Source organism: Lepisma saccharinum, chromosome 5 (assembly GCF_977018435.1).
Source record: "Lepisma saccharinum chromosome 5, izLepSacc3.1, whole genome shotgun sequence".
NCBI classification, from domain to species: domain Eukaryota; kingdom Metazoa; phylum Arthropoda; class Insecta; order Zygentoma; family Lepismatidae; genus Lepisma; species Lepisma saccharinum.
Genome location: NC_139233.1, coordinates 80,168,429 through 80,183,244, shown reverse-complemented (window position 1 = coordinate 80,183,244; position 14,816 = coordinate 80,168,429). Strand labels below are relative to the sequence as shown.

Sequence of the window (14,816 nt, the reverse complement as noted above, 5' to 3'; positions counted from 1 at the left end):
TTTTATTCAATAACAGATGCAGACAACTATGATACCTTGTTATAAATGGGAATAGGTACGAAAATATTAATTTTTGTGGTGCATTCTTGAACAAAATGCAGAGGAAATTTATTTCTCTGATCTCTTACTTTGATTTTACAGTCTATTTTTGAGTAGGCATGCTACTCTACGATTAACACATATTGTCCATTATTTGTGTGATATGAAAAACTGACCAAGGCAGAAATTTATTTTATTATAAAACAAACTAAACGTAATGTTTCAACCTTCTAGCAAGGTCTTCTTCAGATTCTGCACCAAGTACAAATGTAACAAGGTATAAAACAGGACGATATATATACACAAAAATTACTCCCCTCCAGACTATTAGAAAGTTGTTCTGGACCATTCTAGCAGGTGGCTTTCCCTTGTCAACTGTACTCTCACCTGAAAGGCTAAACATTTTCTTCCATCTGGAATGTGGTTGGACTCTTTATCTCACGCTCTTTTTCCTTCCTTCTTCTCTCCTCTTTCTCTCTTGTACTTTCCACTCTTTCTACCACCTTCTTCCATTCTTTATTTATCTTCAGTTCCCCATTCCAGTTCATTGTGTATAAAGATAACAAATCAACGTACGTATTTTAGTATCCTAGCAGTAGCTGCACTTTCTTTCATTCGCGTGTATAAGCCGCAAATGTTTTCTCATTAGTGTGTATAAGCCGCACCCCATTTTTTGGTCCACTTTTCGGGGGGGAAAAAGTGCGGCTTATAGACGCGAGAATACGGTACATGGGGACATGGTGATTAAAACAAAGAAACAACTTCAAAAACATGCTTACAACAGTAATATTTTTTTAAAAAATCAAGAGCATAATGCACTTCTTTTGCTTTTTCTAACCAGAGCAGCTGTGTACACAGTTATGAATGCATCACACCCTCTCAAATTACAAGAAGCTTACTTGAGCAAGAGGAATTTGAGGCCTATCCACATTGCTGATATCGCACTGCCTAACGGAGTTGGTTGTGTCGGCGAACTGCGAAGGAAAGGACAAAAGAAATGAATGAAAAGCAGAATGACAGCAAAAAGAAAAATACAAAACCAAATATGTACCTTGAGATTAAATGAGAACAGGATTAAACAATTATAGGTGGATTAAGATATAAGTGTAAAATAAACAAAAAATATCAAATGAGTATACCGTTGAACTGGAAGATGGCACCAATGAAACCTACAACACCAAGGTCATAATTGGCAGGGTTTTGTAACTTAATGCACAAAGTGTAGGATTCCAGAATCTGGGAATGAATTATGGATTTGAGAATCAAAATCCTGGACTCATATCCCATTGGCTTTTGATAATTTGGATTCAACTGACAATTCCTAGTACTAATGCTGATTTCTGCATGTATAGATTATTGAAAATTTTTCAGTAATTTGAATTATGCTGGTCAATTCTTCTACATGTTTAGAATATGGCACTCAACTACACTACTCAAGAAGAAATTATTTTATTTGATGTTATGCAGTCAATGGAGTTCAGCTCAATCCTAGCAAGGATCGTTATCTTACGTGAAGGAGGACTTACTACATATCATGTGCACTGCACAGCATTACATCTATGTGTAAATAAGTTATAGGGATGGGACGATATGAAATTTTGGCCGATACCGATATACTGATAACCGATATTCTACCAATCCGATATAAAATTAGAAATGGTCCTTGAAGAACCTGAAAGGTTCATTGACCTCCTTAATAAATGTGGGTTTCAAGGTGACTGCAGGTGATTGCATATTTTTTTAAACATTAACTTTTTTAGAAAGTAGGGCATAGAGATAATCCATAAAATTACAACAAAATTGCAGAATTTTGCACTAAATTATCAGATATTTATCGATATATCGGATCGGTAAAATAATCTGTAATTATACCGATAAACCAATATGCCTATATCGGCCGATACCGATAAGAGTACCGATTAATTGGTCCCATACCTATATATTAACATACCTGATTGGAGTTGGGTCCAGTCAACGTTCCGCTTGCTGCAACCCCATACTGAGGAGCTGCTGCCCTAACATTTAACTGACTAGCATGTTGTGTCCCACTGGCCTGTGGATTGGAGAATTTAGGTCTATTTGGGTACATTGGAGGGTGGGTAAAGGCAGACTGTTGAGTTGTTTGGTTAGCAGACACCTAGAAAGACAAAAAATACAGATCAATATGTTTATATGTGCAAGAAAATTATTAAGAGCCAGAATTTCTAGGTAATTAAAAACTGACCAAAATTAGCAGGAAAAATGGCACTAATATTACATTATATACTGTATATTAAACTAAATTCCAAGACACGAAAGTCCATTAAGGGCCAGGACCTGCCAAAGTGGCAGTTTCATTGGGTGACGCATGGTCAGCACATCAAGTCCCATCGCCATTCGTGACCAGATTCTTCTACTACTCCTTTTCAAGTAGCTCACCAATTGTCTTTGCGACACTGGGTGAATGCAGTGGGGGCTCCCACAGGGAATCGAACCTGGAACCCCTCGCATTTTGTCTATGTGGAAGCCCAATATTATATATAAAATACAACCTTTGTCAGAAAAGTACCAGGACTAATTTCTTTATTCTCTACCTGTGATATTCAAACACAAGAAATGGGTGTTATTCAGTCACCTGACATGTGTTCTGAATACACATGGCCTTGGAAGTGTTACCATGTAAAGTCACTAGATGGTAGGGCTGTGCTTAACAACCCACTGTTCAGATTGTTGGAGCATTTAGTTAGTTACACAAGAGACGTGGATTCCAAGCAGTGTTAACATTACGTTCTGCGTTAAGCTATGGAAAAAAAACCTAGTCAAACATGGAATATGCTACAGCAAGCATATGGTGACGAGGAATTATTGAGAAGCCGTGTCTTTGAGTGGCATAAAAGGTTTTGGGTGGGCAGAGATTCAGTCCAAGACGATCCAAAGACAATGTTGATAACATTTTTTGATGATAAAGGTTTGGTGCACTATGAATATCTGCCTAAAGGACAAACTATAAACCAAACTTTTATATTGACGTCCTGAAACATTTGCATCAAGCAATTCGGCGGTGCCATCCTGATTTGTGGGCATCTGTGCCATGGTTCTTATTGTACAACAATGCAAGCCCTCATACTGGTTTATCACTCCAGGAATATCTGGCCAAGCATCCTATCCCTGCCATATTCACCTGACCTGTCCCTGTGTGGTGTTTTTGTTTCCCAGTGTGAAAATGCCGCTAAATGGGAAGCGTCATGAAGATATTGCAGCAATCCAAATGACTATGACAGATGTGCACCCCAGATGAAGCTTTCCCTGCTTGCTTCCATGACCTCCATAAATGGTGGCAGCTGTGCATAGATAGCCGAGAGGACTATTTTGACAAGACCTAGACCATTAGTTGGCAAGTTGAATAAATTATTTTTTTACAAGCTCAGTCCTGGAACTTCTCTGACAAAGGTTGTACAATAAACAAATTTTTAATATGATACTGTGAATTAACAAGTCATCACTTCAAAATCTCATTAAAAAATTATTACAGTGGAACCTCGATTTTAAGTTTTTCAAGGGAATATACGACGAACGGTTTTAGAAGCGATATCGGGCGGAGTTACAGAGAGCGTGTCCTTCGCGACCAGCCAATAGCAAGAGTGCAACGTTGTACAGTTAGGAAACTGCGGCGAGCAAGTTAAGAGCCGTGTTCTGTAATTTTTTTTGCACGCAAGAAGTTCTTTATAAAACTCGTCACTTTAAGGTTCATCATTGCATGGGACACGATATTATGAACCGGACTGTCCAAGTCCCATGCATTTCCGTCGCCTACAGCTGGAGATATTGTTTCTCGAAGAAACAAGGGAAACAGTGTGTCTCTACACACACACAATGACCCTTCGTTTTCCTTCAGTGTTCAGTCTGTTTTTTTTTTTATTTGCCACCTTGTTAACCCCACTGAGTTGTTTTGGTAAAGCTATGGGTGTCAAATTCGGCTGAATATGAACAATGGCCCTTCATTGTCGTGGGCGTTAACGAACATTGCGAGTCTGAGTCACTTTCAGTTCAGCATTTTCGTAACAAGGGCAGTGTTAGATAATTGTACTCATACACCATGAAGAACAGTTGTGAGACGATTCAATATGGCCCTTATTGATTGATTAAATGTTGGTTTATTTGACTTTGCTTTTCTGCTACCTTTGGCTAATCGTAAAGATGAGGATGGTTGATGATATGATATGATGAAATTGATGAAGGGACACTTACAAACACCTATGCCCGGGACGGGATTCGAACTCGAGACCCCTGGCGTCATAGCGTGCTGTGAAGTCCAGCCTTTATGTTCGATAGTTATGCAATAGTGTGTGTTCCGCGAGTGTTACTTAATAATTTCGTGCCGGCCCCCATGGTGGAGTGGTTGGCATATCGTGCTACGACGCCAGGGATCCCGGGTAAATCCCGGCTGGACATGGATTTTCTGAATGTCCATCCATCAATTACATCATATCATCACTCATTCCCATCTTCGCAATTAGCCAAAAGTGACAGAAAAGTTAAATAAAATAAAGTAAATTAAATCAAATCAATAATGTCGCTTTCAAAACCTATTACAAGTAGTACAGGCACTAAGGGTAAAATATTACGTTCACAAGACAGAAATCTAGTATATTCTTGCTTCACGGAATTGGCGTCGGAAGAAGTGCATGCTGAAACAGTGTTTTCTCAGAGTCGAGAACTTACGGCTAAAGCGTATGGTGTATGTGTGCATACTGTGTTGCGTATTATAAAACAGGGTAACGTATCTACCACAGAAATCGGTGAACCACTATTCAAATCTTCTGGGAAACATGCCAGAAAACAGGGTACGAGTTTCTCTTATATGCTGCAGTGATATGATATAATCCTGTGTAGAATTCTTTACTATATATTTCATTGTACTCAAATATCACGTGCATGCAATATATATAAAAAGCTGAATATTGGACATGGCGAAATCTCTGCATTTCCTTTCCACTAGCAGTTGGTTTGGCAGCAGCACGACAGCACTGGCTGCGTATTGGCTGAACTCATGTTCCTTCTAAAAGCGTACACCGTATAGACTGAAGAAACTTAAAACACGGGAAAATGTAAAATCGAGGAAATTTTATAGCATTTTGCCATGTTCAGACCATCAAGATTGAACATATAATGCGGGGAAAATGTAAAATCCAGGAACCGGTCAATAACTACGTTTATTATATGTAAAATTACCGAAAATTCTACAAGTCTCATCTCTCAGTGTTCTTGGCATAAAATGCTTACATAATACATTAAAACTTGCGTAGTTCTAAAAATTCACTATAGGTGGCAGCACCTGTTCAGCTATTCTCTGCTGTTTCTTGTATCAACAGTAGTGGCGATGACGTAACAGCAGCGCAGGTGAACCAGTAGTAGGTCACTCACTCTGGCTTCAACGAATCTGCTCGAGTTCTAATCACGCGTCAGCTTGATGCGGAAGCAACAGCTGCTTTGGCAAAATTCAACTTGGGGCTTCCGTATACTTGGACCGTTTCGGCAAGTGCGATGCCTGGGGAAAACGTTCACGTGAACTATAATACAGTAACTACTGACGATATTACGTGGAATGAACGAAGACGCTTATGACTGGGGGCGAAGTTGGAAATTCATACCCACATTTCTTGGAGACGATAATGTATTTGTCAAGCAACCGTGGAAGGAAGGAGAAACGTCGAAGCAATTACGAGAAACATCATATTGAGGTGCAGTAGAAAGGTATGAAACTTATTTTTTGTCAAAAAAGTGTGGCCATTATACTTAGTGTGTTACAAGTGGTTTACTACAAATTTAACAGTGCTATAACCAGTGATTTTGGTGAAAGTGTAAAAGTGTTCCAATTCTACCTTTCTTATGTAATTGGCATGGCCGTTACACAAAACACAGTTACAACAGTGTCGTGAGTTCCTCCCCTTTTTTCTGATGCGAACCTGGTGATTGAGAATATTTCGCGATAGCATTACTTGTCGAGGAAAATTACATGGTTTGCAATTCTTGTGCCGAGCAAAGTAAAAGTTGGACGAAAAAATACTGTACAATTTTGTAAGATGAATTGCAGTTTCTTTAAAACTTGTCAATAAGTCGTGTTAGACACGAATTGATTAAAATAAAGTGAATAGTCGCAAAAATGCAACAGTTCTAATCAAGACGTGCGACAATAGGTGCATAATGCATTGCTAATGCACGTACGATACCAAATAAAGTAATTTGCCCCTTTTATATCAATTTTTCCTAAAGAGCATCTAATTTAATGTGTACTAATTTTTGTCCTGTTTATATATATATATATATATATATATATATATATATATAAATAAATCAAATAAGGTAAAAGGAAACACTCACCAGACAGTAGGAAAATTCAAAATTTTCGCTAATTTATAGCATCATCGGTGTGAGAAGAAACAGAAGACGGAACCGGAAGTTCCGGTTATATATATATATATATATATATAATGGATAAAAGCAAGGAGGGCCAAAAGGGCTAAGTAAGAAGACGGAACCGGAAGTTCCGGTTATATATATAAAAGCAAGGAGGGCCAAAAGGGCTAAGTAAAAATCAAATAAGGTAAAAGGAAACACTCACCGGACAGTAGGAAAATTCAAATTTTTTGCTAATTTATAGCATCATTGGTGTGAGAAGAAACAGAAGACGGAACCGGAAGTTGGGGTCCTGCAGAGTTGCCAGGTCCCCATTGAAGAAGCAGCGGTGCGTAGAACGAAAAAAACACTGTTTCGTCACCAGGCTCGTCGTAAACTGTGAGTGTGTGGCCTGAACAAGGCCACCCAGTAATGCCCAACCCTCACCCACCCTCCCGCCCAACTCATCCTACACACTCACAGTTTACGACGAGCCTGGTGACGAAACAGTGTTTTTTTCGTTCTACGCACCGCTTCTTCTTCAATGGGGACCTGGCAACTCTGCAGGACCCCAACTTCCGGTTCCGTCTTCTGTTTCTTCTCACACCGATGATGCTATAAATTAGCGAAAATTTTGAATTTTCCTACTGTCCGGTGAGTGTTTCCTTTTACCATATTTGATTTTTATATATATATACCAGGTGTATAAGCTTAAATCTGCTGTTTTGTAGCCAGAAAAACACATGGTTTGTTCATAGAAAGCAACAAGAAATTTATTCAAAGTACTTGCCCTCACGAGCTACACATTTTGCCCACCTCTCGGGCAATTTGTGGATATCACGCCAAAAAAGTCCTTCTCTTTCAAGACAAACCACTCATCAAGCCATTTTCAGACGTCTGCATACGAATCGAAGTGCTGCTCAGCGAGGGTGTGGCCCATCGACGAAAACATATGGTAGTCGGAAGGGGCCAGGTCTAGTGAATAGGCGGGATGGGGTAGCACCTCCCAGTTGCGTGTCTCCAAGTAGTTTTGGACCAGTCTTGATGTTTGCGATGGGGCGTTATCATGGAGGAAAATCAGCTTGTCATGCCTTTGTTGATAATCGGGCCTTTTGTGACACAGAACACGGTGCAATTTGATCAGTTGTTGGTGGTAGCGGTGGGCAGTGACAGTTTCACCAGGTTTCAACAGCTCAAAGTAGGCGATACCCTGTTGATCCCACCAAACACACAGCATCATCTTCCGGCCGAAGCGATTTGGTCTCGATTTGGTTTGATTTGGTGTTTTAAGTCCACTTTATGCACAGTAAGGCTAATCGGGACTGGACCTACAGTTTAAAGTGGGATCCGAACCACTATGTGCCTCCACCGGGTATCGAACCCGGGACCCCTTGATTACAAGGCAACGACGCTACCACTGCGCCATCGGGGAGGCCCATGATTTGGTCTCGAGGAAGATGTTGATGGTTGGCCGGGATCAACCCACGATTTCTTGTGTTTAGGATTCTCGAAATATATCCACTTTTCATCGACAGTCACAATCCGATGCAGGAAAGACTTTCTTTTTGTCTAGCAAGCAAGATTTCGCATGTGTTTTGGCGTCTCTCCAGCTGCCGATCGGTCAATTCATGCGGCACCCATTTTCCGAACTTTTGAACCTTTCCCATGGCACATAGATGCATGGAAATGGCTGCTTGAGTAACACCCAATTGCTCGGCAAACATCTTTTGCATTTGGGTATCGTCCTCGTCCAAAAGAGCCTGCAATTGATGGTCCTCAACCTTCCTGGGCCGATTTTCACGCTTCTTGTTGCTCAGGTCAAAATTGCAGTCTTTGAACTGACAAAACCAATCCCTGCACGTTGTTTCCAATACATCGCTGTCACCATAGGCCTCCACAAGCATTCGATGCGATTCGGCAGCCGATTTCTTCAATTGGAAGCAGAAAAGCAGAGCTTCCCGCATATGCTCTTTTTCTGACACAAAACTAGACATGCTTACCACAGGAACACTGTCTGTTGTTGTCTGCACATGCTGACGATGTGCACTGATTCGTGTTGGCAGATGTCCAACTCATACAAACACCAGGTATGGCGGGCCCATGGTAGCTTCATACGATCACTAACGCCATCTATGAGCAAACAGCAGATTTAAGCTTATACACCTGGTATATATATATAATGGATAAAAGCAAGGAGGGCCAAAAGGGCTAAGTAAAAATCAAATAAGGTAAAAGGAAACACTCACCGGACAGTAGGAAAATTCAAAATTTTGGCTAATTTATAGCATCATCAGTGATCCCGAAACCAAAAACATATTTCCCGACAAACCCAGGGTGGTTTTCAAACGCCCCCCTAACCTCCAAAACATCCTGGTCCACAACACTCCTTCACCACACATCCAACACCCCCCTGCCCATAAATGCAACCGACCCAGGTGCAAGACCTGTCCCATCCTCATCACTTCTCACACCCTCCAGGTGCACACGGCCACTGGCAAATTTACCCTCCAGCCCAAAGGGACCTGCCATGCCTCAAACCTTATCTACATCCTCACCTGCAACATCTGTGGTGATTTTTACCTGGGGGAAACATCAACGGCCCTCAACCTCCGCATCAATAACCACCGCTCCTCCACCCACAACCTGGACTTCACTGTCGCCGTCCACACCAACCACCACAACATCAGTTTCAACGACTGCTTCCGGGTAGCGATCATCCACCTCCTACCCCAACCAGCCAACACCTCTGTTCGCAAAAAATGGGAGAGGGCCTATATATCGGCCATGAGTGCAACCACTCCACCTGGCCTGAACAAGGCCACCCAGTAATGCCCAACCCTCACCCACCCTCCCACCCAACTCATCCTACACAATCACAGTTTACGACGAGCCTGGTGACGAAAGTGTTTTTTTCGTTCTACGCACCGATTCTTCTTCAATGGGGACCTGGCAACTCTGCAGGACCCCAACTTCCGGTTCCGTCTTCTGTTTCTTCTCACACCGATGATGCTATAAATTAGCGAAAATTTTGAATTTTCCTACTGTCCGGTGAGTGTTTCCTTTTACCTTATTTGATTATATATATATATATATATATATATATATATATATATATATATATATATATATATATATATATATATATATATATATATATATAATGGATAAAAGCAAGGAGGGCCAAAAGGGCTAAGTAAAAATCAAATAAGGTAAAAGGAAACACTCACCGGACAGTAGGAAAATTCAAAATTTTCGCTAATTTATAGCATCATCGGTGTGAGAAGAAACAGAAGATAAAGGAATAACTTTTAAGGCTGTGTGATAACAGCATCGAGGTTGTTAGTGAGCAATATAAATGAAAGCCATTTTAGGGACTGGCGTTAAATTATGTATTGAGATTCCCGAGTGTTGACCACTGGCGAGTTTAATTGGATTTTCTTGCTGAGCGAGAATACAATTTAGTTTTAAGCAAAATTATAGATGCTGTGTTCTTACAGTTTATGAAGTGCGCTGTACAATTGTAAAAATAGCATTTGTTAATTGAACGCACGATGCATTGTTTAATACAAAAAAGGTATTCCATTAGGTTTATTGAAGATTGTTGATTGTAACATTATTTTTTTTTTTTACTCCATGTAAACCATATACATTGGTATTTGGAGGGTTCAGTACAGTTCATATAAAAAAAATATAATTACAAAATTTCTATAATTTACAATCTAGATATTCTACTAATGCTTTAATATTCCTTATTAACTAATAGTTTCTTTAATTTATTTTTGAAACTTGTCATACTTTCTGTTTTTATATCATTTGGTAAATGGTTGAATATTTTAATTGCCATCTGTTCAGGTCCTTCTTGAAATAATGTCCCTTGCGTAAAAAAACAGCAAATCTGAAATTTATGACATGCATGCTTGTTTTGCATCACAATATTGATGCTTGTAAAAAGAAGTAATGTAATTGTTTTCAAGGTGCACGTTACTATTATAATCTTGTTGTTGAAAAATAATACATTTTTGAATAAATTTGTTATTGACGTTAAAAGAGAAACATGACTACAGTAATTTAAGCTTACATAACAAAAATACTACGTGTGGCCTAATTTTATACGTGTGCATATATTTATACATGTGTAGACACGTAATTGGTAACCAGTGCTAAATGAAATTTAGTTGTACCAGTACATTACACATGCGCAATTTTGAAATTCTAACGCGACACTTATTTTGCAGCTGGACGTAAAACCCATATGAGAACATAAGCATAAGGTATTAACTCATTTGTACAAATTGAATTTTAGATATTCTGCAGTATTTGGAGATACGACTTTTGGGTCCAGCCAAACAATGTTAATATTGATGTGCTGTGAACAACACGGCGAATACATCACGTAGCTTTCCCTTTATTTTCAGCAATTTTGTATGGTCTTGCTAGTAATACTTTTCGATCCCGGCCTCAAGCCATTTTTGTAATTTTGGTAGCATTATTATTATTATTATTGTTCTAGCAAGCCAACTGTTACACACTGTACGTACACAACGTTACCACCCAATTACTTTGTAACAGAACAGTAATGTCTTACCACCTCTGGCAAACCAGTAAAAAGTAACACCCAAATATTTTTTATTCTATTTATGGGCATATTAAATGTGACTGCGTCTCTCCAACTCTCCAGTATATTTTTTCAGTGTCCTTATTGTAATAGAAGCATAAGATTTTTTGTAACATTAACAGAAATAATAATAATAATATTATTTGCAACAGGAAATCTTAACATTTCCCTATTCTAGCTTTCTGAAATTATAGAAGAGTTAGTGTACACTACGTTCAAATTTAATCATCAATATCATAATCAGTATAATCTCAGCACGAGGGTACACTCAAGAATTGCTCTACGCTACCCATCAGTTATGAAATCTATCTTCGTTTTCTGAATGATAAGAGAAGATAACAAAAACAAAACTATGATCAATGAATTTGTAAGCCTTTTGGGACAAGACATGTCAAGCATGTGCTTTTCAAATGTGCACTACTGGAGGGAGGGGGGGGGGGTTAACAATTCTATGACCACGGTTGAAGAGACTAAGCAGACCTTCACCCCTTAAATATAATTAATTAACAATGCAAAAAGTATACTATTAGCATACTATTAGTAGGGAAAGGATTTTAAGGTGCAAAATTATGATCGGGAAAGGGAAAAGAAGGTTCTGAAAATGTTTTAAAAAAGGTGCTGATAAAATGCCTTTATTCAATGCTCTCATTATCTGCACCTTATATATGTAATGCACGCGGGCCGCAGAGAGAACCGAAGTTTTAGTTTGTTGAAGTTTGTTTTTCTCTCATGGGTTTTGCTACATTACTTTGGAAACTATTCGAACTGCAATGATTATATTGTACCATTTTATAGCTCCCGTTCTGCTCATTTATTTTTCTGTCCAAATTTTTAACAAAACATGAAACAAAAGGAAGGAAAAAGGTGCTGAAGCATCAAAAAGGGGATAAAAAGGGGGATAAATGTGCTAATCACACGAAAAGCTGCGAAGGGTGCAAGAAAGTGTGTTCATTTTACTTTATTTCATGTTCTAAAATACATTATCTCAAACGATCGATATGAAAACAGCTATATTTTTGGAAAGGTGCTGCACTTTAAAACCCATTCCCTAATTATTAGTGTTCATTGCACACAGGGTAACTGTTCCGGGTGTCTGCATTTTTTGTTGTCTATATAATAAGCATAAGACCTAGACTGAAACTTTGATAACGTTAAGAGACGATTGAATATACTTGAATAATTGTGATTTAGGGGGTTGAAAAGAGGAATAAAATAAATAACATCCCTATGCAAAATTTTACCTTTCTATTTTTGGAGCACGTTAGTGCACAATTAAGAACACTGTAACAAGAAGTGAGGTGAAGTTTTACACATGAAGATTGGAAGAGAGGAAAACTTAGTATTCTGATACTTTTTGCTTGAACAAAACGAAAAACAATGCATAGCTCTGGTATTGATCCTATCCCACCAAAATTTAATATACAATATCTAGTACTTACTGCTGGTGAAGTATATGCAGGTGGAGTTCCCGGTAAAGAAATTGTTGGTGAGGATGGACTCTTTACATCTGTCTCACATTCCATAAGCAGCTTCTGGATAGCGTTGATTGCCATTTTTGCATTCATATCCTGACCCCCACTGCTAGTACTCGTGGGAGAAGGTAATGTAATGGCACCAAGTATATTGATTACTGAAGATTCATCTGAAACTGTGAAAAAAGTCAAAATTCATAGTTAACACCACAGAGTTATTAAAATCATTTCCTAACATGAAAACCTACTGGAGGATGAATGTAACGGTAAATATAACTAGAAGAATTACACTTGAACGAAAAAGACATACAGTGGAACTCTGATTTTACATTCCAGATAGTGCTGAGCCAATACCAATGCCAACGTATCAGTATCTGCCAAAACCAGCAGTATCGGTCTGATTTTATTTATTGATACAGACTGATATTTTATAGACATTTTAGTCTTTTGCAAAGTATGCAAAATAGCACGTGACCCTTTTGCAGTCTAATTATCCTGAAAAGTATGCAAAATTCAAAGTTTCATTTATTATGTACCAGTATTGTGTGGAAAAACTGTATTTTGTGATATGAGTATCAATTCAAAGTGGTTTGCACTCAGCTCTAACTTCCAGATTTTACATTTTCCCACATTATACTTTACATTTAAACTTTCATGACTAAATTAGGCAATATGTTATATTCCCTCCCCCAGTGTTTTATATTTTAGCATTTCTGTGCCCAGAAAAATGTACAATCAAGGTTTCCCAGTGGTTATGAACTGGTGGTACTTCACTAAGTCGTACCACCAACTGAAGAAATAATTTCTGTTGCTATAGTTCCTTACTTTTATCCCTCATTCGTTTTTTAATGTTAGCCCAAGACTTTTCACAGAATCGCATGTGTATCCTAACAACAGGCTTTATACTAGTTCATTTCATATTGCATGCATTAAAACTTTTTAATTCATTGGTATCGTTAACCCCATTCCTTTTTGCCCCCTCTCCATAAAGGTATATGTATTAAGATAAGTTTGTTTTTTGATTACTATCTCTAATCTACACTAAGTATGAAGTATAATTCTAAGTGAAATCAACTTCAACATAAAAATTTCTCTGACCACATTCAATTTCCTACATTTGTGACAATTGATTAAAAATATAACACATGTATGCCATAGTTCCCGTAATATGAACATTTAATTAAGTTCAATAAAGCAGGTTATTGATACAGGTAGTCATAGTAGAACTGCATACTTCTGCATACTTCGTGGTTGAAATATTACATTCCACATTAATTACACAATGCATTGTCATACATCCGACTTGCCATAACTTTGCTGTATTTTAAGGCAAATTGACAAGGCATTTTACAGACTTAACAATCTTGAGTTCGGAAATGTAAATATTTTTGGAAGTTTGATTGTAAAATCTCATTGTTTTCTGGATTGTATAATTACAAGTACATTTAATGCACATACAATGCATTGAAAGTTGTGGAATGACAGATTCAGCTGCAATTTTTTTCTTAATATTTAAGACAAGAAATCTTAGCACTTAGAAGTTTCAAAATATATAATGTACCAAATCTTCCATTGCTATTCCTTTCTTCTTCCTCAACAATGATATTTAGCAAAGATATTTAACTACTTGCTTTTAAACATCCATTCCTCATTATCTAAGTACTCTCAAGCACAGACTTTGTACAAAATGTTCCACAATCAATTTTAACACAGCACAGATATCAAAATAATTTTGTGAAGAAGCTAACACAGTTACAAAGATGTAAAAACTGAAATATGGTATATAAAAAAGTTCTACTCAGCTTATCATGATTTATTCTTTTAATAACACTACTCACTACTTAAAGGACACTTTTTACTGTTTTGTTTCTCTCCTGTATGTAATCCTGAAACCTACTTCTAAATTCCGAAAGCTGAATTTTTGGGTTTTGTTGCATTCAAGGAAAATTTTCACATTTTACAAATACGTGAAACCCTGATTTTATATTTTTCTACATTATACATTAATCTTCATGGTCCAAACAGGCTAGGGTGACCAGACATCCTCTTTTATCCGGACATGTCCTCCTTTTTAGGTGTCTGTCTGGTGTACGGGCAGATTTTTTAGAAATCTGTAAATGTCCTCCTTTTTTGGAAAGAGTATAGCATCGACCAAAGCAAATGTGCTGCATAGAGAATGCTTCAACACATAACGATCGTCATATCACTTGGGGCACGTTAAGTATTCGAGCAATGTTCACCTAGCATCTGGGAGCTCAACATGATCACTTTCCCGACTGAGTCATTCGTATTATTCTAACTCCGAGCGCATCCCA

The 14,816-nt window shown here is 38.1% G+C and overlaps 1 protein-coding gene across 8 annotated transcripts in view; it reads right to left on the bottom strand.

The window, feature by feature from the left end:
* tai (basic helix-loop-helix family member taiman) overlaps positions 1-14,816 on the bottom strand; it is a 301,547-nt gene that overhangs the window by 44,739 nt on the left and 241,992 nt on the right. For 6 of the 8 annotated variants that reach the window (XM_083122707.1, XM_083122705.1, XM_083122710.1 and 3 more), the window contains exons 13-15: positions 12,469-12,677; positions 1,991-2,176; positions 939-1,013 (exon numbers count right to left, since the gene is read on the bottom strand). In XM_083122707.1, coding sequence (XP_082978833.1) covers positions 939-1,013; positions 1,991-2,176; positions 12,469-12,677 — 470 coding nt within the window. The remainder of the gene's footprint in view (positions 1-938; positions 1,014-1,990; positions 2,177-12,468; positions 12,678-14,816) is intronic. The other 2 variants (XM_083122706.1, XM_083122709.1) reach the window with 2 other exon arrangements.